Source organism: Pezoporus wallicus, unplaced genomic scaffold, assembly GCF_028554395.1.
Source record: "Pezoporus wallicus isolate ANWC-B61680 ecotype Strahan unplaced genomic scaffold, APGP_CSIRO_Pwel_v1 contig_5542, whole genome shotgun sequence".
In the NCBI taxonomy this organism is placed as follows: Eukaryota; Metazoa; Chordata; class Aves; order Psittaciformes; family Psittacidae; genus Pezoporus; species Pezoporus wallicus.
In genome coordinates, this window is record NW_026640165.1 from 1,380,164 (window position 1) to 1,407,607 (window position 27,444).

A 27,444-nucleotide genomic window follows, 5' to 3' on the forward strand; every position below is an offset into this window, starting at 1 on the left:
TCATTATCACAGCCTGCTGCTCACTTTACAGCTTTGATGAAAAACAATCCAATGTTACATCATAATAGTTTTAGCCTAGCTAGTATCTAGCTAACAGGATTTATTTGTTGTAAGAGGTTAATTTAGTATAACAAGTTCAACTTCAAAAGCCCAGCTTCTAGAACAACTAATCTAACTTCCTCTACAGGAAATATGCCTATTTGAAGGCATCACTGGTATTTTCTGTGGAAAGAACACAAGATAACCACAAAAGTATATCTGCAATGCCTCTGTCATGATCATATGCAATGATTCTTAAGAGAACCATAGCCGGTTTGGCACTGTAATTCAGGAAAGAAAACATTCACTTACCGCAGTGTGACTGGAAAACCTGTGGCTTGACTACCTGATTGCAGATATTGCACACTACAAGATAGAAATCATCATGAGCTGGATAATGGCCAAATAAGTGCATATCTGTGGGAAAGTTAAAAATATATACAAGAATTAGAAATTATGCTTTAAATATACCTTAAGAAAAAATATATTGAAAATACTGTAGGGCCACTACTGTTATATTAATTTATACAAAGCAAGTTTATACACTGCTCCATAGGAGCTTCTTATTATGTTTAAGAGACTTTTTTTTCTCCATTTTCTGGGTTTCAAGGACCTATACTAAAATACTGCAGTCTCATCCCTCAGTCAGAGCACAGGCAGCAACACGTTTGTCTTAACATTCACTGCCAAGAAGTGGAATAAGTATTTCTGTACTGGTCAAATGTTGGAACAGTAAAATAAGATGTCTTTCGAAATCTCTGCCTAAAGTTCCTTTTAGAAAACACGGTGCATGGGTTATGCTCCATGTTAAAATATCCCAAGCTTGACTACAGATTGCTAGAGAAAGTATCCAACTTAAAAGTTAGTTATAGCAACCAGGTCAAGGACCCTACAGCTTAAAATACAGTCAAGAAGCTTAAAATACAGTTCAAAGTCATCCCTGCTTTGAACCAGATGCCATGACATGAAATTTTTGAGTCTGTGTGTGTGTTCACCCTAGTTCAAATGCCCTGCTGTTTGTTTCCCCAACAAAAACTCTGGGAAGAGACAAAGTTAGTTAATGAGGTATTTCTCAGTGACAGCACAAGGACTTTCATGAAATCAAAAGATGGGTACAGTCAGATGATGACAGGCACTTGTCCTTCTCAGCGGAAACACATCATGCAATACATGCATTCTTAAGCCATTACGAACAGAGAGTAAAATGGGCTTAAATTACTACTGAAGGCCTCAGAGCTCTAACATTACAAGTGACATAACTTGTTTCATTTTGCTTTGCTATAGCTTAAGAACAAGCACACATACTCATTTGTCACAGCTCAGCTGCAGTCGCTTTTACGCACTTCAGTATGATCCTGTCACCATGCCCAGTCTTGTTAACAAACGTGTTGCTGCGTTAGTAACCAGGTCCCAGATATCAGCCACAGAGATCATGCTACCCCTCAGAACAGGACAGTGACATCTTGATCTAAAGATCTTGTAAAATGGCATTCCGATGTTATTCAGCAGCATCTTAAATCTATTACAGAACTTGCAAATGCAGCCTCTGACTCGGACTGAAATATCAACCCAATGCCTTTTAAACAGGAGGAAAAATGAGAAGACACTCTGTGAAGACAAACATGCACAATAGCAGCTGTGATAAACACCAATGACTAAATCCTACTTCTCCAATAAGTTGTATTTTTCTTTAAAAGTAGTAATTTCTTTCAAAAAGTGACTTAAGCAGGTACTTATTTCATTAGTTCTTAACCAAAGCAAATATTTTGGCCATAGAAATATTTTGATAAGTAATTCTGCCCTGGCCTGTACTGCTCTGTAAGTAACATCCCTGCTTACAATGGTAGTACTTGGCAAGACGAAGTGCAAAGTGTCTTCAGTCCCTGAAAACCTCAGAGGGCAACAGGGCACCCCTCTCACAGTAATTCAGGCAGCATCACAAGTACCTCCAAGCAGGCTCGCTCAAACATTCTTGGGCACAAACTAGCACCACCAACCTGCATGATACGAAATGAATTGTTCCTTTATCCCCTGAAAGCCAAAAGCCTCTATGCTACTGCTCGTACCAGGCTATGAAAGCCAGCTGAAAGGTTAACCAGTCATGACCCCTTTGCAGTGTGAATCTTGGACTAGCCAAGCCTTTAAATGCATTACAGCCAGATGAATGCAATCAACACATTTAACTTAAATTTAAAAGAAAGGCAGTGGTGAGGTGTAAACTCCTCTGGTAATTTCTTGCTGTAGATAGCATTAGTACTGATGAAGCCAAAACTGCACAGTTAAGATTAAATTAAATCCTCCCTACTGGTAAAACAAACAAACAAAACCCTAAGCAGGCACTATGTTTGACCTGTTTATTTTATTTCTTGTTTTAATGTGGTAAGTCAGTGATCTTAAAAATCACTTTACACTGGCAATTCTTTGCCAAGGATATTTTTGATCAGAACCTACAGATTTCCACTGACAGCACTGTAAACTCCACAGGAATTATTATTTCTTCCAGATATAGTTTGACACAAAGTCTCAGCTCAAAAACATGAATTTAATTACACTTCTGAAGCATTTAAAAAATGGATAGATATCTCAACAACTTCAATTTTTTTTTTGTTGTTTGAATGGTCCAGTGACAATCTATGTATGAAAACATATAGACTTTGCCCTTTACAAACATAAAAGTTACAACTTTTTTCCATTTAAAATTCTTCAAGTACATTTAACCTTCACAGATCTGTATACCAGCCTTTAAAATATGCCCAGCTATGAGGCATATGAAGTCTGGCTGGCTTTGAGTTTTTATGATGTCTGGCTGCAGGGAATAACTTATAGAAAGATGCAAGATATTGTACTGGAGGAATATATCCAAGGACATAGATGGAATAAGAAATCAGGTTAGCTCAAAGGTTCACAAAATCATGTATGTCTTCACTAGGCACTGTGAAGAGACAGAGCATGAAGGAAAAGTCCTGGTACCGACAACCTCAATGCAAGCCCTGGCAAACAGCACTGCACATAACTGGTAAACAGCACCAGTCCAATTTTTAAAGTACTGAGGGAGCAGAAGTTTATATGCACAGACACATAGAAGAATGCACCAAAATGCTGCTGTGAGAAACACAGCATCAAAACAATGCACAGATGCAGAGTGAGTGACATCCTGAAACAGTGCTTTGGAAGTTTTTCATTTTGCAGATGCTTAGGTACAGCAAAGTGGAGGTGCAAGTGGCTACCATAAAGTGAACCTTATTACATGAATTGAAGTTATTAGCTACCTGTCAAAAGTCCACTTAAATTAATCCAAAAATCTCGAGGACATGAGACCACAGGTTTCAAATCAGAAATAAGAATCACAGTACACACAAATTGCTATTATTGAATCAGAATAGATAAAAAATTTCAACTAAACACTATCTTTCAGATGGGATTCCTTAAGAACCTCACTATTTGGAAAAGAGGAAAGTTCATCAAGAACAAGCAGGTTCAACTAATGCTATCAGTTCATCAACATTATCAAGGTGACGCAAATCAGTTTCACTATTAAACTCATAATTTTTAAGCACACACAATATATATATATAAATTACTTTTTAATTAAAGCTAGATGAAGCATTAATATTATCCCACCAGAAATTCCAACTGGGGACACACTTTATTAGGCACAAGGATATTACAAATGCAATCCAGATCAGAGAACTTACAATGAAGAAAGCAAGGAAAATTCAAAACAAAAAAGAAAGCAGAAAATAGAAACAACTATGTATCTTTATGTTTTCTTATTTCTTCTTAATAAGAATAGTTCAATGCTACCACATCCTACTCAAAGCCACCAGGACTGAAAGGGTATCGCGGACACTGGTATCTTTCTTAGATCAGATTACAGCCATTTGATACTCAACACCTTGTATATGTAGCAAAAAAGACAACAGCCTCTCCAAACAAAAATTTATCTTCTAAAGGGAACAATCACAGCTCCCTGCCTGCTCAGTCAGATGCAATGGTGATAAGGTTTTCAGGAAAGGTTAATTTTGGAGAAGAAAATGTCTCTCTCCAAAGTTAGCTCAGGAAAGACTGCTTCATGGAAACAGGCATGACCACTGAAGAAGACAGCAGGTAATCACTGAATGACTGACTATCATCTAGTACTGACATAATTATCAAAGTACAAAAAGTAATTGTTATACTGAATTAACCTATTACAAAGTACACAGGGAGGGACAGAAGAGCAACTGCAAAGAGTATTTGTTTTCTACCAAAACTTCTGTCTCCCCTTAAAGGGAAACAAGTGCCCAAGGTCTGCATGACTCACCCCAGACCAGCAGGGTGATCTCTACCAGAGCCTGTGACACGCTTGTTCCCCGTGTACAAATACAGATAGCTACAAGTCTGAGATAGAGTGATGTGTCTAGCCCTTCTGGTAAGTAAAAGTTCTCCATGGCCCCCATCACAGTTACCTCATTTTACTGCGAGATGCCTTCAGCAGATGCGAAACAGACTCTTGAAGGCAGGAAAGAACAGAACTTATTTCCCAGTCGACACATGCTTTGCAGGAGTTTTCTCTGCACATACCCCACTCCCTGGCAATACTGAATTGTCGTCCCTTCAAAATGGAATTTCTTGGACAGTGTGCCTGTTGATACTGTACACTGACAAAAGCCTTGCTTGAAAATGAGCTATCTGACTAACAGGATGCAAAAGTGCCCCATGTCATGTGAAAAATACGCAAGACAGGTGGAAATCAGAGACAGCGAATGCTGACTGTAGGAAATAAGACTTTCCTAGATTAAAATCTTAAACCAAATATTTCTTTGTGCATATACTTTGCTATGGTGCTTGGAAAATAAACACAACTTCTGCTTATAGTTTTTGTATTACAAGCGTTTGCAAATACAAAGAAAATGTTGCTTCTGCAAACTGTGACACAAACACAAAAATGCAGGTGTCAGACATGACTTTTTATCTTCTCCAAAACCACACAAAAAGGAATTATTTTTAGTAACAAAGATGACTTATATGAAGTTCCTTCTCTATTATTATACAGTTCATAATCATTTACATCCAACTACATAATAAGACATAAGCTAGAAATAATCTAAAACATTCTTCCCCTTCAGAATTAAGGTTGTCAAACAGCAAGACCTCACAATATTGTGTGGGAAACTGAATTTTTAATGATGATCTTTTGCTGTAAGTTGTACACACTTTAAACACTCTCTTATATATCTGTTGCTTCACTAAATACACATATAAAGTCTGCTTTGAATAGTATTAGTGATGCTTATGTGTAAAGAGAGAAAAGGGGAGGAAGGAAGGGAAAGAGAAAGACTGTTCAAGACACACTAGTTTAAAATTAACAAAGAAAAGCTAAAAAAAGAAATGGCAAAAATGGCTATGGATAAAACCAAATCCATATGGTTTCTCCAGCTCCTGGAGACACAGATTTTTAAACTCTGTGTCTAGAAATGTACTTAATATTATTTCCCTCTTGTTCCACAGAAGTGACAAATCCATCCATCATTCAAAAATGGAGGAATGCACAAAAAATATTCAGTGCGTTAGACTACTATTACATTTGAGATTACTTAAAAACTAAGTAATTTGAATGGTGAATGGAAACTTGAAATTGAAACAATAAGAAGACATCTTCAGGGTATTACTCAGACAGCAGTTAAATATGCCTGCAAAGACAGGATAGTCTTATCTTAGAAATAAATGTCACACTCTTTCCACTTAACATCAGCTTTATTCTCCCCCAAGTATGGTTTTCCTTTAGCTTTCTTCTTTTACATAAAACCCAGTAAGTTGCTTCAGCAATTAGCTAGCCAGTATAAATTGCATTTTACCCCTGAAAATGCCAGTCACAGTTGCAATTAATCACAGAATAATTTAAGCTGAAAGAGATCATTAGATGTCATTTACTCTAAGCCCCTGCTCAAATCATATCTCACTTCAGGGTCAAAACCACAAAGTAATGCTCAAGCTCATTTGTTTTCTGATGGAACAATGCAGGTCATGGCTTAAGTAACCATGATGCTAAGGAAAAAGTAAAATTAAAATATTAAGGACAGGACTAACATAGAGCCAAATGCAATTGTCCAGAGCCAAATGCAATTGTCATAAGTCCCGACTTAAGTGCTTCGGGTGCTAATGCAAGGAACTGAAGATTCTTCAAGCTAAGAAAAAAGTGATTAAAGATAAGAAAACAGGAATACTGAACTTTTCAACAACAATAAATTAAACACAACAGTGATGAAGAAAAAAAATGCAGGGGAAAAAACAGCAAATAGACTTCACAAGAGTCAATGTGGTAAAGAGTCATGGGCATGACACCTTTAAACCAGAGCAGTAACTTCAAATGGTATGCTGCTTCCCAGGTTAGAGCAATCATGAGGATTTGCAGTCATGCTGGCAACCCTAAAGAACGTTGGGAATTTTTTATTAATTATAGTTTATCCTGGAAATATCACCTCCAGTGACCTGGAAAGATTTTGTACTACACTGCCTTATCTGGGCATTTGGAAACTGTATTGAAGATGGAAGCGGTGCCTTCCATTCCCAAAGACCCTTAACAAAAGCAAAACCAGAGGGTTCATAATTGGGAATTAGCTAACTAAACAAATACTGGGAATTAACAGTATCTGCATAACTTTTGTGACAACAATCCATTTTGAAGGGATTATAAAGTAAGCTACACATGACCGATGTTACAATTTTGCCTAAGATACCATATGCATATATATGTAAAAGAAAAAAGGAAAAAAGAAAGAAACATGGGGAAACGTGACAAAATTTATCTCCCACAGCTCTGAAGACTTTAATGATATTTATGTAGGTTATTTGCCATCCCATTTTAGAAGAATTCGGCAACACAGGAACAGAAGCGTCAAGGCTACTAACTTACCACAAGAATACTGGAAGAGAAAACCCGAAATTCACAAGTGCAGGAAGTATGTTGCATACCTACAACACCAAGAAATCTCAGCTTTTCACATCTTAAGATATCTAGAGGATAAGACAGTAGCTAATATAGGTTTTTCCTCCTTGAAAAACCTACTTCTTAAAACATGCTTATATAGAGGCACATGGCCCCTTACCTCCTGGAGTAGGCAGAAGATAGCTCATCTGCTTCTGGAGTCTTCACTTCACTCTCTGTACACGACTCAGATTAAGTACAGCCTCCAACACTGAATAATTAAAGTGCTCAGCCACTCATGTGTTTGCAAAGGCATTTAATTTCTTCGGTAACAATCTTCACTGTACAACACTCAAACACTGTTTTGCAATTTTCTGCACCCCCATCACAATTTAAACTAACCAAAGTTAGGCACTGGTATGGTCCTTCTTGACTTCAAGCTTCATATTCCTGCCCCTCTCTTGTGCTTGTACCATGAATTAACTGATTACACAAGGAGTCAAATTGAAGACAACTCTGACCCAAGAGCAAAGTAGACAAGAGGAAGGACAAAACAAAACAGGAAAAGGTTTTTTGACAGTTTAATTCCGTGAGCTGCCCCACTGTAGGAACTTGATGAACACTACCACTAACATAACAGAGAAGGAAATGCAGAGCCCAGAACTGGAGAGCAGGAGGACAATCAAGACCAAGACCAATGCTCTAAAAAGCACTGTAAAAATAACGCTACTTGTCTCTCAGTTAAAGACAGCAGAAAGCAATAAAAAGTAATGAATTTAGTAATTTGCACCGTATAAAAACATCTAGAAGCATATACTGTCATTTTACATAATTCTTTATGTTTCTAACAGTTCAGACTACCGAACTAATCCTTAAAACAAGAGTTCCACTTCCCCATGTAACTTTCTGATTATTTTGTGCAATGTGACCAGACAGGTTAACTTTCACCTTTACAGTTCCTGAACACACTTGCTTGCCTGCCTGTCCTTCAGTAAAAAACCCTCCTCATTCTGATTCAAGGAAGCACACTAAGAAATCAGTGCACATTAAGAGAAGGTCATATACCACTGAGGTCTGTTTGGATTATTATGAGAATTTTTGTTAACACTTTCTTTTTACTTTTTTATAATCAGAGTCTAAACTACAGAGCAAATACAACCATTAAAGCTTCTAGAATATATTAATAAACTATATTAAAGTTTAGTGAACATTTGCATTTGGCTGCTGCAGCCCAGGGCTGGAGTGACAGGGGATGGCCCTGGAAAGCAAAGACAATTCACTGCCTTGGCCATGCTATGCACTGGCCCTTCTCTTGCAAGTCAGCATAGAAGAAACTGGAAAGTGGAACAAGGCTGAAAGGTGAAGTAAAATCCAGTTTAGCTGGGTGACAGGTAATGAAGCCCATGCTTGTAATTGAAATGGACATCACTCACTCAATATTTAGTTTTAACTAGGTAAGGGCATGAACCTGTATTTTGAGTTGCCTCCTATTTTATATATAACAATATATTCCAGGAATTAGAGCAACTGCTTACAAAATCCATTATTATAAAATCATACAGAGTCAACACCTGGAAAAAAATCCTTTTATGTGGTAAAATAGATACCAGTTAAGCATATTAAGGTCCAAAAACAGAAACAAAAGGAAGAAAACCCAAAGCTTCCACACATCAGTTAAATAACTTGCCTCAGAAATCAAGGTGAGCAAAATACAATGAAGAAATCGGCTTTCAGGTGTTTCAAAGCAAGCTAGAATAGTCATCTTGATGTAGACAGTATCTTCAATTAACTAACAGGCAAAGGGTCAGATCCGGCTTTGGGGCTTTAAGGAGATGTGCGCCTGAAAATGTATCTTTTTCCTCACCAGCTACAGTCAGTCTGTTAAAAGTATCACCTCTAGGTACAGATTTCACCATGCCTATGTCTGGAAATCTTTGGGACAGCAACAGTACTATTAAGTGAGAGCAAAAATTAAATTACTGAGGGCAAGGAAACACTAAAAGATATACTATTTAAAAAGATCTAGATTATGCACTCACTATCCAGAAGCAGTGGTGGCACCCAATTTGTAGAACATAGAGCATAACTGTCCTCAGGCTCCTGAGTAAGGAGAGCATCGCAAAGAAGTCCTGATCTGGAGACTTTCCTACCCTGCAAAACCAGTGGATTAGATACTCTTAGATGCTGGAAAGTGAGCATTGCTGCACACAGGTGTGCATAACAAAGAATAGAGGACATGCACCACAATTATCAGTCTCTGCATTAGATTCCTGATTCTCAACTTCTCACAGACAGGCAGTAAGGGGAGGAATGGCTGGAAAGCATCTTCATTTCCCTCATAATTCAAAGTGAATGTTATGCACCTTGGCTACAGAGTCTCCATGAACCACTATATAGCAACAGAACAATTCTTTCTTCCTTGAATGTGCATCAAGAGGTCTTGCTGCAAATGAGACTTGTCAGCACAAGTAGTATCCTTCATGGATGACGGGACTGAATTTCAGCTCAGATTGATGTATGGTTCTCCTGAATTAGATGTTTGACCTTTATCAACAGTTACAAGTGTTGCACTGCATACATACTTTCCCAGAGACTTCTACAGCAGGTGGACTCTTACCACCTTCCCTTTTGGGAGAGCACACCTTGACACAGGAAGAGACGTCAGGTCTACTAGGTAACTACAAAGTTTCAGCTTTAGATTTTCTGCCATAAGACAGTTAAGCTTTCTGATACCTAGCCAAATAAACTGAAGAAGCAAGGAAACAATATGAACATATTGGTCCTGCAGAAGCACCAAGGTGAAAATCTGGAGATATCAAATATAGTGGTTATAATATATGGGGTTCAAATACATGGGGTCTTCTTAAATTTTTCCTCAGCATTTCATCTATTTCTAAGCTACTATATAGATATTATATATTTCTAAGTACTCAGGCTATATAGAGGGTACCTGGGACCCCTTCTCAACTTCCACCTTTGGCATTACAACAGCTGATGATCACTACAGGGCAATAGCTTGGTATTGCTGTTCTTCATCAGTGGAGCCTGATTATTTCTGGGTTTCAGAAAAGCATACTGGACTTCTGCAAGTAATTAGAGTCCTGGATATTAGTCTGTCTAGAGCCAAAGGTGAAACACACATTACCAGTAACAATTAGGGAATCTTTTGCCGCAAAGATGGGCTATTCAAATACCACAAGTCTAACTTTCTGATAGTCTGCACCAAGAGTTTGGCTAAGAATGCCAATGGGGAATGAGACTTTAATCTGTGATAAAGACCACCTTTGTTATACCTCTACAGCTGTACCGGCATCCACCCAAACGTAGGTGATTTCCAAGACTGGCACCAACCTAGCCAATAAGGCAAATGGCGTTCAACAGAGTGGAAACAAGGCTTTTCAGGTCCTTCAATGCAAAACCTGCAGAATTTGAAGGAGGCAGCTTTGCCTGACAGATGGGAAAACATAACTACTTTATGGTAACAGAGAACAACTATTCTTTCAGGAAGTTGTCTATATACAAGGTACTGTGGTTTATTACAGAGCCTGTATTATCACAGGTTATAGACTGGTACCAGCAAGACCTGGATCTGCCTAAGCCTTGCTCGCTTGGAGGAACACTACCACCACTTGCACTCTGCTCAGGAGTCTGCTGCTTCTCTTCACACATTCAGGTTGTTTCAAAGCTTCTGTGTCTTTTTTGTTATGAGGCTGATTTCTTTCTTTCTGAGCTTCTTGATCAGCACTTGGGTTGATCCCATTTAGTGCTAAACTTACATGAGCAGCAAAGCATAGTTCCGAGGATGGTGATCAGACCACATCAGTTAAAAGATAAAAGTTTGAGAATGTTTAGCTTCAGCTTAGTAGTAACATGAGATATTCACCAAGTACAATCTTGCTGTCATGCCATGAAACTAGGGGAGAACTGCAACTGCTACTAAGCCCTCCCTGACTTTATATACAGAAGACTATAGCTTTTCAAGCCTTCTGGAACAACCTGACACTTAAAAAATACTTGATCTCACAGATGAGAGTAGCATGCACTACTCTAACAGGACCAGCAGCAACATCTAATCCAAGAACCTGATCTACATACATAAGGTATTTCCTCCTTACAGGACAGTGATTCAGACTTTTTAAAAGAAATAAGAATGCAAGAATTTTTATTCTGGAGAAAATGCAGCTCTTTTTCTACTCAAATGTTGCAAATATCTTTTAATGTTCAAATTCAGTCAACAATTGCTAGCAGACTACTTCCAAGAATAAAATCAACTCTTGTTAGAATAGCTGAGGAACAGCCAGAGTGACCAGCCAAATTTATTTACTTCTTAGTACACCATAAATGTTGCTTCTAATTGTGGCTGAAGAGGTGAGAAAGTAGCATAAACTACCGTTAGTTTGTCTCCTCTCTCACAGCACAATAATCCTAAAGGTTCACCATAATCAGTAAGTATTTACTATTGACATACTGATGTGCTATTACTTGATTTCAAACCAGCAGGGTTTCTATGTGGACTTAGTGCAAAGATTTGAAGCTTTCCACTGAGCAAGTAAAAATAAATACCTGAAATCAAAACAAATTAATAACCCATCCATACACTATACAACAGTGTATCTGTACTACAGATCGTATTTACAGTGGGTCAGGGTGCTTTCCCCTTATTTTTCCCCTCTCTGCTAAAACCACAGCTTCAATGATTTTATATTAAGTGATCTGAAAAATAAAATTTGAAAGGAAAAAAACCTTCTCTTATCTTTATTGACTTTTTCCCCCCAAGGAAATGTTGAATTTTATTAGGAACTACTGAATGTGGAGAAATAAATTAATTTATAATATTTTATTTTAGTAATTCCATCACCTGGAGTGTTAGTAATGAAATACTACAAAGGTTGCAGGTTTCCTTCTTTCAGTTCCTTGTCAATTCACACCAACAAAAAGATGTTATCTGTGTAGTAAAACAGTCCTCAGGAGAAAAATCCCACGGCTGAAAAAACCCTTCACTCCTATTTCTTCAGTGCAGACTGCCATGAAACAGACTTTAATCCTCCAACTGGTGCTTTCTTCACAAACACTCAGCAAGACACAACTGGCACTCACACGCTAGCCTGTGAAGCTGTATTATCTTCTGCAGAAGAGCAACTCTGGTTTAAGGCAATACAACTGGCCTGAAGGAGAGTGCTGGCTTAATTCCTGGCTCCCAAACAACATTCTTGCATGACCCTGATTAGATTTTTCTGTGCCTCAGTATCCCATCTCTAAAATCAGGATAATATGCTCTTTGTCTGCCCTGCCTGTTTAGATTGCAGCCTTTCAGTATTCTCTTACTATTTGTCCATACACTGCAGCCACAATGGGGCCCTTCATTTTGGCTGGGACCTCACTATGACTATAGAACAAGTAATGAATAAGATAACTTCCAGCATGTTTCAGAAGCTGTCTGTGACATTTGGGATGCTATTTACTAGAGAAGTCTTAATACTGTTTAAAGGAGCATTTTCATATCCAAGGGGCATATATAATTGTATCATACCTTCTTGTTTCCAAATAAAACTTTTGTTACGCTTTCTTTACAGAAATCCTGCCTTATTAAGTAAGAATAGTTATTAAGGATTTAAAAAAGTCCTATAAAACATAAATTTTCACAGGTTTCTAGCCCAGCTCTTAATTAGAAGATTCTGATTGTTACTATATCAAAAGTTTAGTAATAAAAAAATAGCATCGGCAGTAAAATATGTCAGACAAAGACTAATGAATATATTCTTCTATTTTTTTTTTTTAGCAGGGAAAATGAGAAGTAAATGAACAAAAAACATTGAGAAAAATAAAAATCCCTTATGTCACTTACGTTATCTTACCAAATGCAAAGTGTGTCACTGCTTGCCCATATACTGGAAGAGTGGATCCACATGCTGCTCTTCTTTTCTCAGGTGTTGATATGGGTGCCTTTGTTGCTGTCAAAGCACCCATTACTGCTGAGGGAAGCCAGTATCTCTTTACACTCAACTTGGCCATCAGATAACACACAGAAAACTCAAATCTAGCTCTTCCTCTCCCAAGTGTTCTGTGCTGTTTTACAATCAAGTTACTATTTCTTTATGACAATTTAGGAAAAACCCTGTTGTTTCAGTAGACCTAGGAAAAAAACTGTTACGTCCAGTAAAAGTGAAAATGTGGTATATATCATCTTTCACTACCAGGTTGCTACTTGAAAACAAGTCACTAATGATTAGTACTGTCTATTAAACATGTGGTGATTGCTGTATACCTAAATTTGTCAAGTTTGTCAAGAGACATAATTACAGCTAGATCCAGGACTTCACTGCTACAGGGTAACAGAAATGGAGCTAATCTACAGCAAATTGCTTCATAAGATACTATGATGGAATTTGCTATTTACCTGCTCTATACCCAATTTGAGTTCCTCGGTCTGTCAGCTCTTCAAAAACATAGCTAAAAAAACCCTCAAACATAACTAAATACCTAAATACTTTGCATCTCAAAGCAATCAGAAGCACCCTCTGAAACTAATTAGTCATGACATTTACAACACATATGCATTTTACAAGTGAAACAATCTGAAGCATTCAAAAGCTGAACAAATTAAAGAGGCACTTTCTACACAGCAACGTGTATCAATTTCTATTTTTTTCTCCAGTAATTGCCTGGCTTTTTCCAATCCCCAAGTCCATTGCTAAAGGTACTTTTGTTTTGTTGCTTCACTTCTCCCTTCGATAAAAGTCAAGAACAAGAACATATTTTAATTTAAGAACCCTCTTCTCACACAAGATGGAAAGTGCTGTTCGTTCTTAATCAAGAGCTGGGTATTAAATGAAAAGGTATTGTCTAAAAGGACACAAATAATTCTTATGCCAGTTCTCTCTGTGCTTTTTCTGTATTGCCTCCTACACCTATAACAGCACTTCTCTTCAGGAATATTGCCTTTCACGTTAACTTGTCTCTCCTACAAGTTACTTTCAGAGAGACTTTCAATAAGATTATCTTTTTACCTCCACACAATTCCAAATGAAATGGATTTCATTCTCTTTCTTGTTGGTGTGCAGATTGAGGTACTGCCTTAAGTGCTCAACTGCACTTTGTTTTTTTCAGTTGGAGGACTTAATGCCAAAGAAAAATATATGAGAAAAAATTGATTAGTGGATAATAGGATATGGAAATATGAATGAGAAACTTTTTAACCAAAGTCCAGACATGCAAAATCTCTACCCTTGGGCCACTGAGACAAAACAGTTAAAACAGGCGTTAATATTTCCTGCAGATTGAAGAGCAGTCTTTAGTTCCAATATCATACAGCTCCAGAAAATAGCTCTCTTGCTTTACGAATTCTGCTCCCAAGGGAATAATTATCCTTGCAAGTACAATCACTCAAATACTTTTACTGTCTGAAAAAGCATGCATACATCATCAGCTCTTACACTGAGATTTATACAGTACACTTACAGGCACACCGCAAACATTTTCCAGAATAGGAATATGCGCCTACTGGATAAACACATAAAGTATAGACAAACTAACCTGGCAATGCAGCACTCTGTAGTGGTATAGTAGTCTTTTCCCTGTTCCAGGAGATAAAAGCATAGTTTATCCAGACTAACCAAGTCCATGCCAAGAGCCTACTGTACACCTCAGGGAGTGTTCTTATCTCCAAGAGGCACTACCCTTAGAGAAGAACAAGGTCACAAAGGGCTCTGGTGGTCAGTACAAGACTGTATGCCACTAATGTGTCCATCAAATCTTCAATGTGAACATCCTAAAGCACACGTGCATGCCACATTCAAGATATTCTCTGTTCCCTGCTTCTTCCATGGGTGCTACTAACAAAGTTATGGTTAGCCACAGGTACTGGATCAACCACAATTTAAAGCCTCAAAATAAAGCTCTGCAGTTAAAGTAATCACCCTATAAAGGAGCCAACTCTGCTACTAAGACATGCTCATGAGTTTCGCTGCCATTAGATGAGAGAAAAATGAACATTTTGTTACTGTTGCTACATCACGCAAAAGAGGCTTCAAGAAACTTGAGGAGCTTTAACCAGCTAAAGTATGAGCAAAAGAAACTGTGTTTCCCCTCTGAAATGGTATTTCAGGGTTCTGAAAGTTCTGAAGACTTGCAAAAAAATTAGAGTGAATCTAAAGAAACCTGTCCATCTAGTACAAGATGAATGAACAGCAGAAGAATGAAATCAAAAAGCAGTGAAGATACATGTTACTTGTATCTGTCAGGAAAAAAGAAGTTCTACACTTGTTATGCTGCACAGTACCATTCATAATATAAATCATCAGTTTAATATTGTCACTCAAAGGCATGCACACTAATATAATAAAAGCTATTAATGGGGCTCTTTCCATTTAATGAAAGAAAGCAGCAGTTTATTAGTTCAATCATGTTATTGTTCTGTTTCAATTTCTGCCACAATGAACACTGCACAAGTCAGATTCTGGACCTGCACATACGTAATTCTCACTAACAAACAAAAAATTATGCAAGAATTTCATTTCCATATTCTCAAATAGACTTGAAAAAGCTTCAGTTGTCTTTGGAGCTGTTTTTTAAGTTTCCTGGACAGGAGAAAAAGGTGGCTTTTGAGGAGAGAACTACTCAAAATACAGGAAGATGACTGTTTTTCCTAATTTTTATCTTAAGTTCATTACTTTACAATGATCTTTCCAGCTCACTCTTCTTTACAACATTACCTCACTTGCTACTACTTGGCAAAAGCAATGATTTACAATGATTAGTACTTCAGGTGGTTAGTCAAATACCACAAGATAACATTTCTGGAGCTTGAGTATTTCTTTTTAAAGGAAGAGCTCTGCGTGTAATCAAGAATCAGCAGGGAGGTTCAAATATTGAGATGTGCTACACTGATCAAATAGGTAAGAATGTTTTAGAGCCATTTGACCATGGAGGTAGCAAGCCTGCTTCTCGATGCAGCCCCTTCAGTCCAATTTCCTTGCACTGGGTACTCTGCAGTTTCACTGCTGTTGACACCTGAGATCAGGGTCTGAAGGGCTCAGTCATTTTTATTGGGGAACTAAGAACACATCAGAAACACACACAAAGAAAAGTGCAGCGAGATGAACGCAAGCTACCAAAAATGGGTCTGCTTTGTGACAGTCTCAGGTTCTTGGCATGAACGTGCAAAAAGGTCAGCAACATTTGCCATTTACTGACAAGACCTGGTCCCAGAAGTGATGCTTTCACCAGCACCCAGCTTAATCTCATCCACCTAACAGCTCACAGACACGAGCAGACCACTTAACACTTTTTATGCTGCAGCCTGATGCCTGTCAACTTTGCTTAGCAGGAATCTCCCCTCCAGCATTATACTATTCTGAGGATTTGGGTGTAGCAAAGCAGTTATTAGGTTATTTCACCCAGTATTACAATGTTGTGCTAGCTCTGCAACAATTAAAGACAAAAATCAACAAAACAGTTCTTTTTAAGAATCTGCATTCTTTTCAGCTTTTCTTCAAGTCTGCTGTGCCTCCTAGGACTCCGTGATTTACCTAATTGTAGTGTCATTGGAACAAGAGATTTCCTAGATAGAGTCCAAGGCACAGCTTTTCAGAGACACTCAGTTTTCTGGCACGTACCTGGCTTCTGCAGTGATAGTGCCTTGAAAAGAGAAAAACGAGATAGAGAAGCAAAAATACACTGCCTTGTCTTTGCATTTAAGGTACACATCAGCATCATAAAGCAATAAAAAAAATCATTAAGATTCATAGACAGAGACCACTTAAGAGAATTTTTCAGCAGCCCCATTAAACAAAAATATCCTCCACACCATTACAAAGAACAAACCTTCCTTCCATTTACTGTAACAGCATGGGGCCTTGGAGAGCTGTTACTAATTACCCCACAATCCAACAGACAGGACAGTGGACAAAGGAAGAGTCAAACCCTGCATTCCTTCGTCGCCTACTGGGAAAACTTTTAGCCAAATTTCTTGAATTCTTAATGACTTTCCCTGTACATCAGGAGCAGTTACGTGTGTTGTAACTCCTAATTAAACACTTCAAAATTTACTAGTGAAAAGTATCACACAAGAAAAGACGTATAGCCATTATAACGCATTATCTTCATATATGTTAACTCTTCATCTGCAAGTTTATGTGACGATTACAACAGCATAAGTGGCACTAATTCCTAACGTAACATTTCAATTGAAAAAAACCCCACCAGTATTACTGCTTTTCCAAAAGACTGAGTTAAACAAAATTGAGATGCTGAAAAAAACAAACCCAAGCCAGAAAATAGCCTAAAATACAGTACAGCAGCCATGCGAATGAACATCTGTCTACTGAGAATTTTCTGCATGTTCTCTAAGTGGAACTATATCAAGGATCAGAAGCAAACTCTGGAGGTGCTTACGTGAGCTGAAGCTGCTTCAGCATGAAAGGCTTGATGCAGGACTACACTGTGTATTCTTTTGCAGCCCCAGACCTGTGGAATGTACCTGCCTCAGGGATCTTGGCAGCAGTTGGGTGAGAGATTAATGTGGTAGACGGATTTAATGAAGGATAAATGAATATAATGCCAGATAGAATCACTATTCTAACCAAAAGAGGCTGTGAAATTCTTTGTTAAGCAGGCTAAACATCCAAGTATAGAAAAAAAGCAGTATGCACTAACACCCCACTCATCACAGTATAAAGAGTGACCATACACATCTGTAAAGTGCATATGTGGAGTATTACTCAGGTGACATGCACCTTCCTTGGGAATCTCTTGTTTGACATGAGTTTTGTTGAACTCTGAACGGCATTAGCACTTGCTAATGTAAACTCCTTGTTAATGAAGCATCCGTAAATGAGCTCTCCAACTAGTCTACAATTAAATACAGTCCTGTTTCTGATTATCACAAATAGTTTTTCCAACAACTTTTCAACAGAAAGGATGTTTTGCAGTTATCAGAGCAGAAGGTTTGAACAGTCAAAATTTTTTTCAAGAATTCACAATAGAATGCTTTTTCCTACGGAAAACTCTTCAGCCCAGAATACAATTCCTTCCACAGTGTTAAAATACAAAGCATCTTCAAAGCTTCTGTCATAGGCATAGGATTCCTAAACCACTTTGATACCTTAAAGTGCATCTGTTTCTTTGAGTTGCCAAGTTCAAGCGGAGTACATCATCTGATACCTAAACAGTCAAATGGCCTCAATTTAAAACCTGCCTTTCAATTGCAAGCATTAAAGAGTCAAGAATCTGTGCAGTTTATAAAACTGAACTCTTTGTTTTGATCAGAACAACATGTTTCTGCAATGTAAAAACCCTCCAACAGTTGTAAAAAAGAGCACTATGGGGAAGCACATATTCTGAGTAAGTTACTAGGATGCATAGTTACTGCATGACTATCAATAGAACTAGGCAGTAAGTAAATAAATTTATTCACTGACTTAATCACTTTCTTTAATGTCCAATATATTACTTTATAACTTTACCATTTATTACCTATATCTGCAATACTTTAAGGTTACTTGCAACATTGCTTTTTAACTATTAAAATTCTTGTAGTATTATTACATTTTCTGAACGTAATTTTATATTAGTGGGGTTTTTTGATTTGTTTTGGTTGTTTTTTTTTTTTCCTGGCTATATAATCCTAAACTCTTTGCAAACAGAAACCAAAACTTGCTAATTACAATTCTATTTCTTTATCACTTAAGTGGAAGCATTTTCTGCTTTACGCATCAGCTGAACTGAATGTCTAACACCATCAAAGTCAACAGCTATTAAATTCAACAAAGATATGCTAACAATTTAACTAGAAAACACAGGCATAACTAAGATCCAACCCTGGATTCAAAAATCTTAAATTATCACTACACATACATAAAGTGGGAAGACTTAGTTTCATCTAAGAGTTGTATTTTATGGCCAGGAGAGTGCTGGAACTATTTAGCACTAACAGTCAGAAGTTGGTCATTTGGCCATTCACAACTGATTTATTTTGGTTCAGCACCAACAGGATAGCTACCAGGAATTAACAGATGACAACTCCCCATGACAAAGAAAGGGTGAAAAGGAAAAGGAAAGAAGAAAAAAGAAGGAAGAATTAAGTGACCAATCATGAAAAACGAAATTGTAATAAAATAAAAATCACCAGTAATTATTCATGCCCAGTTAATTATCAAAACATGCCCCAATTCTTATTAAAATAACATATCTGTAGCTTGCTCACAGTCCCTGTTTACATTCTAAGGTAATTTACAAGTGCTTCACAACTGCATGTTTCAATAACCTTACAAGGACTTTCATTCCTCTGTGGAAACAGAGCACTACAAATGTCAAACTGGTTGCAAAACCACTGATGAAGTTGTGAATAAAATAATTTCTGATAAAATTTCCCCAAAAAGCTACGCTATACAAAAATGAACTAAAGCATTTCCTCCCAGGTGAACAGCTCTCCTTTGCAAAAAAAATATTTTAAAAATCATGTAAAAAACATAGGACTATTTTTTCCAGTTCTGTCATCAACTGTTATTTCATATTTTACCTAAATGACTGAATTACTATCTCATGACATCTGAATACAAAGATATAAGGATCTCCTTAAATGACATGTACTGATCTGACTGCATGGCTTTCAATTCAAAAGACTTCTAGATATTACAGCCTCCAAACATAAATGAAAAAGAAAGGTTCTCATTTTCAAAATAGTCAATATTATCAACTTTTAAGAAAGATTTTGGACATGTAAGGTAAGCAAGATCATTCATAATGGGAGCTATCCTGCTGTTAATGGAAACTTTGCCCTCTATTTTGCAGTGCAGAGTGCTGAACACACATACCAAAGGAACTGTAAGCATCAGTAGCCCAGACAAAACTCAGCACACTCTAAGCAAACAAAAATTTAATCATTCACCACACTTCTTGATTGCTTTAAATAGATCCTGGCAATTTGCAAGCTCCCCTAGTATTCCCATTAGGCACATCTGAAGCACTTAGATATAAAGCAAATTAGGCAAGAGGGCACACCACCCAAAACTTCAGAAGACATACTGCAAAATCCCCCCTGCTCCTCTTCCTTATTCTCCTTACCTAGGGGAATTTTGTCTCACCTATAGCTCTCTGTGCCCTTTCACCTACCCAAGCACTCTAACTAAAACCAAACCTACAGCAGAAAATGTCAGGAGCAACTCAAAACCAAGCAAAAGAGGGTATCACAACAGCAAGTTCCTTGCTGCAAGATATCTCTGTGAATGAAGCATCTCCATAGGAGCACTGTGAGTCAGTTTACTCTCATAAAAATGAACTGATACCTGCTAAAGTGAAGGAAAGCCTCCTTCAAGCTATAGAACATATACAGTGGCATCAAACTGCTACTCTGACAGCTGCTTGGATCAAATTCTGAGGGGAAAAAACGAACCACAATTCAAAGCTGTATGATGCTTCAATACACAGGTTAGTAAAGTGCAGTCCACAGATATTCCCGTGTAAATAATACACTCCAAGGCAAGGTTTGCCAATGCCGTCTGGATGGAGACCTGGATTTTAATGAGTACCTAATATTTGACTGCAAGTACAGCAAAATTTTAAACACAACAACAACAACAACAAAAAGCACAACTATTCTGATGACAAAAATCTCTTCTATAAAATAGCCCAGTAAGACTGGCACTTTGTGGACAGATACAGAAAAGCAGGCTTTTTTCTCTTCTCAAACATGAGAAGAATTAAAACTTCCACTGCTGCTGGCAAGTTAAAGCTGTGGCTGGTCTCAGTCTCCGAGGTCCCACATAGGTATCTGGTCCTCCATTACTCTGCTCTTCATAAAAATATCAGTGGTTATTCAAAGTGAGGCAAAGGGGAATGTAGCCTCTGCATAGACACAACTAGCTACACTGTGCGATGACAAGATACAGGTCTTTGGGGAATGTTGTTGAAAATGTGTCATGTGCTGTAATTACATGCAGCAATTTATTTTGTTTTTTTTTTTTATCCACCTCAGCTCATACAATCTCCAAATGAAGATGCATTTAACCAAAGCACTCCAGCAACACAACTGGAGATTTATCTGACATCTTTGGAGCAAGTCACTTGGCCTCTCCGTGTTTCTCCATCTGTGACACTTCACAGAAAGCTTGAGAGGCTTAATTTATCAAGAAGCCTGCCAAGTGCTTTAGACAAGTGTGCTACTAAAGCATTAAAACTGTGTTCATTGGTTCTGAAAGGGTAAACCATTAGTCAAACCAAAATAAACCCAACAATAACCCTAAAAGAAGGCTACATTTTTAAAATGCATAAGTATCACATTTTCCTTATTTTCCTTTACAGAAAAAGATGTCCAGACTTTAGGTACTTTATTACAGTAGGACAGAGACTAAGTTCTTCTGAACCCTCTTTCCCTCCATTTACTGTTACACTCCTGAAGGAGGTGATAAGTGAGGAGAAGCAAACCAGTAACACCAAATGAAAGTGGCACATGCCCAGCCAGACTCATTGTCCCCAGGACACAGGGGAAGGCCTATGCACACCAAGGCCTGTCCACAATCTTTAACTGACAGCAGGTATCAGCTACAAGTTGCCTGATTAGGGCAGAAAACAGCCTGGATGCTCATACAGCCAAGAGCAGGCTGTCCCCAACATCTGCAAAAGACAATGTATTAGACACTGGCAGTGAACACAATTTGAGTACTACACTTCTTTCAAAGCAGTATCCACATGGAAGTTTTGTACCTATACAAACCCAAAGTGCAGACTTTTGTTCTTTTTTAGATGTTGCTTTTGCTGCAATATCACTGAAAGAATTCTCATGAAGCCATTCCTGGCAAGAGAAACAGTCTACCTAAAATACTGACAGCGGACAAGGATCATCTAAAAATACCGGCTATATAATACAGACACAATTCAGACCAACTCCCAAACACTAGTTCCACTGAAGAGTATATACTTTTTATAGCTAAAAGCAGTTGCTCTAAAAGAGACAGCAGAAACAAACTAAACTCAATTTTAATTTAAGCAAAAGACCCCCAAGCACACTGTATAAAAAACAGAAAATCAGATGAAGGAAGAGAACTGATGCCTCAAAAGAGGGTCATTTTGAATCACCACATACTTAAGAAAAATATGCAACCTGAATACAGATATGGATTAAATGATGCTGGGAAGGTTAAGTAGACTAATCATCTGCTTGATGTTAGCATGGCTGTTAGTATCCTGCAGAGTGTATTACCTACCGGCACATCCTAGCCTAATCCAGCATTTGAGAGATTGTGGATACAGGGTTCTACACAGTGAGGAGACCAGGACAAGGCCACTTGGCCCAAACACTCAGTCGAACTCAGTGCACAAGTTACACACTAAGGGTGACTCTGAGTGTAAACCACTCAGCTAAGAAAGGATGGATCAAACACCTCTCAAGCTGTGCCACCTTGTCACAGGCAGCAACAAGGAACCAAGGAAGATTCAGATTCCCTGAACCCTCAGAACCTCCTCATGATACTACTATGAAGTAGCACAAGACGTGTGACCCTGTAGATTCCTGACAAGAAACAGCTCGAGCTCATACACACAGAATACACACTGACATACATTTAGAGCAAACTTCATCATTCAATTCACATTTGGTTTTAGCCTTTCCAACTAGAGGGGAAAAAAAACCAAAACCAAAAACCATAATAAACCAGAATACCCACCCCAAAACAAAAACAAACAAATAAAAAACCTCCCATATATTCCACAGATCTGAAATTCTTCAGTTTTTGTTGGGTGTGTAAGTCCCAAAAGCTAACATTTCATTGAAAAAAATCCAATATTGCGCATTTGCCTTTTTAGAACCTCAATTCATGCTACCTTCTTACAAGTTTTTGGAGGGAGCAATACTGGTAAGAGGATGAGGGAGGACAATTTATAAACTTGAGATGTATCACATTTGCTTTCCAATCATTTTGTGACTCTTATAAACACAGAGTTACAGGACCACAGACACTAGGAAAACCTCTTAAAGTGTGTTTTCACTGAAAACAGGTTAGGTTCTTCCTTTAACGCTACATACACAACTCCCATCTAAGTTGAATGGTCCCTTAAATCAGCATTTATTTGCCTTGCTGTAGACATAATTGCGAAAAAAGGTAACACTTTCACTCAGACTGATGGTGATCTTACAACAAAGAGGTAAACTAAATGATGTCACAGAATCATGGAACAGTTAGGGTTGGAAAGGACTTTAAGATCATCTAGTTTCAACACTCCTGCCATGGGCAGGGACACCTCACACTAAACCATGCCACCCAAGGCTCTGTCCAATCTGGCCTTGAACACCAACAGGGATGGAGAATTCACAACTTCCTTGGGCAACCCATTCCAGTGCCTTACCACCCTCAGAGTAAAGAACTTCTTCCCTATATCTAACCTAAACCTCTCCTGTTTAAGTTTAAACCTGTTATCCCTTGTCCTATCACTACAGTCCCTAATGAAGAGTCCCTCCCCAGCATCCTATTCCTTTTGCAAAACCAGGACAAAAAGAATTCCCACACAGTTCATCAGAAATTACACAGCCTCTTACCTTTCCACAAAGATTGACCTGCTACTTTCTTATAAGTCTATGGACAAGGAGGCAGCACCAGGAAAAACACGTTGACAAAGGCTGCTTTTTTACTTTTGCAAAGTAAAGCTGAAGGGGGCATTTGGCCCAGATATCTGCTGCATGAACTTACGAGTGAGAAGGCACAAATTATCTGCAACGCCTCTGAGAAGGCTAACAATTATATTGGTAAATTATTATGTTATGCTTAGAATTAATGACTGGAGGGATATCTGTGGGTTTGAGTACCAGGAAAATATAATGGGTGAATGGGAAGTGTTACTTCCTCTTTCATCTGGTAATAAAGGATGGTACTTTCTTACCCATACTGCTAGGAGGCTGCCTTTTGCTTTGATGACGTCATCTTTCGCATGAACTTTCTTAACAAAAGAAGCATTTAAAATGTATGAAATTTTAGGGAGGAGAGGAACTGAGAAGAAAAATCTTCCCTATGATCTGTAATGAATTTTTATGTTAAAACAGGCTACAGAATTCCATCATGTTCCAGCTTCAAACCCAAGCTTTCTGACTGGCTAAAGCACCAGGTGCTTCCTGGGAAAGCACCAGGGCATTATGCAAGGACTTTGTGCAACAGAGAGTCTACTACATCCCTTGATAAGCTGCTCCTATTTAATTGTATCATTAGAAAACTGCACCTTATTTCTAGTCCGAACAGATCTAGCTTCAGCTTTCAGCCATGCGAATCCCTTTAATCTAGCTAACAAAGAACAATCTAACTGTCAGATACCTTCGCCCTAAGTACTTATAGACTTAGCAGGTAGCCTCTACCGTCTGTTGATAAACTAGATTGAGCTTCTTAAATCTTCCGTTCTAAAGCTGATTATCCAGTCCTCAAATTAATGTAGATTTTTTTCTGAACTCCCTACAGTTTTTCCAACACTTGATGTGCACATCAGAACCAGGATACAGCATTTCAGTAAAAATGCATGAAAAGTAGTAGTATTCCCCTCTCTCCTACTCTCCCAATCACGCACTTTCAGCCTTCTTCAGGACTGCTTTGCACAGGGAGTAATAACTTAATCAATACTTTAAGGTAATTCTTCCATCCCTACTTATATTCTAGATAGAAGTTCTTCCTAACACAACACATTCAGAATGGACTGTGACCAAATTTAGTTCTGTTTGTTATAAAGAAAAACACATGTCTCTTTGAAACCCTAACTGCACAATCTCTATGTATAATGGAGTGTATGAATTCAGTGCCTGTATTTTACAAGAGAAAAACTGCAGAGAAAAAGATTATGTTACAATCATGTAACAGTCACCCAATTTAAAGCTACCTCTTTAAACTACTATTTCATTCAATAAACTCATCACTCAGCCTGTTTTGCCCCACTGTGTTCTGATGCTCACCTGAATAGTCACCTCTGGAGTACTGGGTGACAAAAGCAGATTTGATTTTCAGCAAAATCCAGTGGGCACAGCAGAAGACTGCTTCAGGGTAGAGGCAGTGTTCTACCAGACAAAAGGCAGAGCTGCAGGCTACTCATGGAGGATTTGCTAATGTTATAAATCTACCCATGTAGTGAAAATTAATTGCCAGTTATAATCTTCAGTTACTACTGTATCACCAGCTAGTTTCCCTTCCTATCTAGGATGAAAAAAATAAGCCAAGTAAAATCTTGAAGTATCTAGGATGAACATTTCCACAAACAGAAAAGGAAAACAGACTACCAAAAGAATTATCAAAATTGAGATTATAAAATCATATCCTACCATGTCTGGTAAAGCATAGATGGTCCTCTGGCAGAGCGGGTGCAGGGAAAATGATAATGATAGTCATGTTTGCACAGGAAAGGAGCAAGCAATGTAGTTTTTGGAGCAGCAACATCAAATTCTACTTCGAAGCAATTTTAAAATGATAGAAAAGCAGCATACTAGTATTTGTGGTGACTTGCTAAAATATAGTGAAGTACTATTAATTTGCTGTAATAAGTACTGGCCTGTTCTTATAAGCTTGGTTTGGGTAACCGTCCTTTGACAAGACAGATTAACCCCAACAATGTATTTCAAAACATGGCAGTCTTCGATTGCTACTTAATGTTAATGAGCAAAATTTGGTGCCAATGGGAGCACCATCTTTTGGACACTGGCAAACAGCACTAGTCAGTAAAGTCTGCCATGACCTCTGACAGGGAAAGGTGGATTCTCTTTGTAATCTAGAAATCAGGTATTGTTCCTTTCCTTTCCAAATCATTATGCAGTAACATATTTCAGTGAGGACTGGATTACACTCTATCAGTACACAGCTTTTAGCACGTTTTCATTTAATTCCATTGCAGGTAGGATTAGGCTTTCAGTAGTAGCCATATTTGTACTCAAAGATGCCCCTGCCCCCTTTCAGTAAGAAACTGATTTCTGCATATAGCTGGTAGAACACTTTGGGCCTTTTTCCAATGAAAGGTGATCTATAAACATTATCAATAGTCATCATGTGTATACTCAGGATTTCTTCCCCTTTGCCTCCCCAAATCCTTCCTCTGAATATATACACTGTCCTGATTACTACTCAAAGCAGCTTTAATACATGATTATGAACACAGGGTGAACACAGGGAGAGGCTCTTGCACCACCCTCGATGTATTAAAATGAGCAAGTTTTTATAAGCACTTGTTCTGTGTATTGTTTTCATAGCACTCTATGCTTGCACATGGTTCATCAGAAATCTGCCACAAAAAGCCCACATTCAAGGGATTCTCTGAAATTAATTAAAACTTCAGAGGAATTTGGACACAACAGACTCACTCTGAAGCTGAAAGTCCATAACAAGAGTCAAACCTGCTTAGAATGTTGCAAATTCATTTATACTCTTATCCTGTAATATATAAACAAATGGGCATAAAATAACTCATACAGAAGAGGAGTATGAAAGAATGACAAATATTGTTGCATACACAATGTGTTAGTTTCTCCTCGCTTTTTGCCTAGTATTAAAACTAGGGCAACGTTCAAGAGAATGGATAAGGTTGAAGCCTAACAAAAAAAGGGAATGTCAAAGTATTTGGAAAACAGAGGGCATGTTTAGGGAACAGAGTTAAGGAAGATTAAGATTTATCTTGCAATATTTATGTTATTTTTGCAGTCTGGCAATTACAATTAGCTTCACTTTCCAGCTCTGAGACAGCAAGATAATATTAACAAAACAGGGAGAGTTTATTTTCACAAATAAACTGCTCTCACTAGAAATCTGTTCTGTACACTACTTCACTGTGCTCTATGTTATCAGCTTCAATGCCTCCTTCCTCCACTAATTATTCTCTACCTCCTTTAAATTCCTCCTTTAAATAGCTGCCTGCATGAAATTTTTCAACATTCATAGACTGATTTTTGCCTTCACAGCATACCATGATGGCTTTGTCTGAAGTGCACTGTAAGCTCTCTGAAATATAGACTGTATCTTAGTAATTTTTTAATGCCGGCACTTTTATACATGTTAAATCATTTGAAGATATATGTTACACATCTCTAGAACTTTTCCAAATATACACTTAATAACAAAACAAAACAAAACACAAACCCTCACATTCAGGATAAACTCTTACCTTCCAGGAAAGCAATAAAGGTTTACAATAGCTTTTATTTGCCAAAGAGCTTGGAAAACAAATAGTCAGAATAGTGACAGGTATCTTGAAAAGCTGGAAACAATAATAAATGCTACAAAATAAAACTTGTAGCATTCTCTCCCTCAGTGATGCAGTCAAGAATAGTATTTTCTGATTAACAAGTAACCCAAAAATCTATAAAGCTGCATTACCTCTTTCAAAATCTACATACCTGCAAGGCTTGGTGACATTCACACCTCGTGTGCTGCAAGTTAGGAAAGTAGCTGCAGAAAACACCAAGCACAGAATGTACAAAGACCCTATTAAAAGCACTATACACACAGCTCACCATAATTTCAAGAGCTGAAATATTTTTTCTCCCATTTCTC

General features: G+C 37.9%; 1 protein-coding gene across 2 annotated transcripts in view; it reads right to left on the reverse strand.

Annotated features, from left to right (window-relative positions):
* ATXN7L1 (ataxin 7 like 1) overlaps positions 1-27,444 on the reverse strand; it is a 112,931-nt gene that overhangs the window by 74,137 nt on the left and 11,350 nt on the right. The window contains exon 2 of one of the 2 annotated variants that reach the window (XM_057417881.1): positions 352-456. The exons of the other annotated variant lie outside the window; for it this stretch is intronic. Within the exon in view, the coding sequence (XP_057273864.1) occupies positions 352-456 (105 nt within the window). The remainder of the gene's footprint in view (positions 1-351; positions 457-27,444) is intronic. 2 annotated transcript variants of the gene reach the window in all.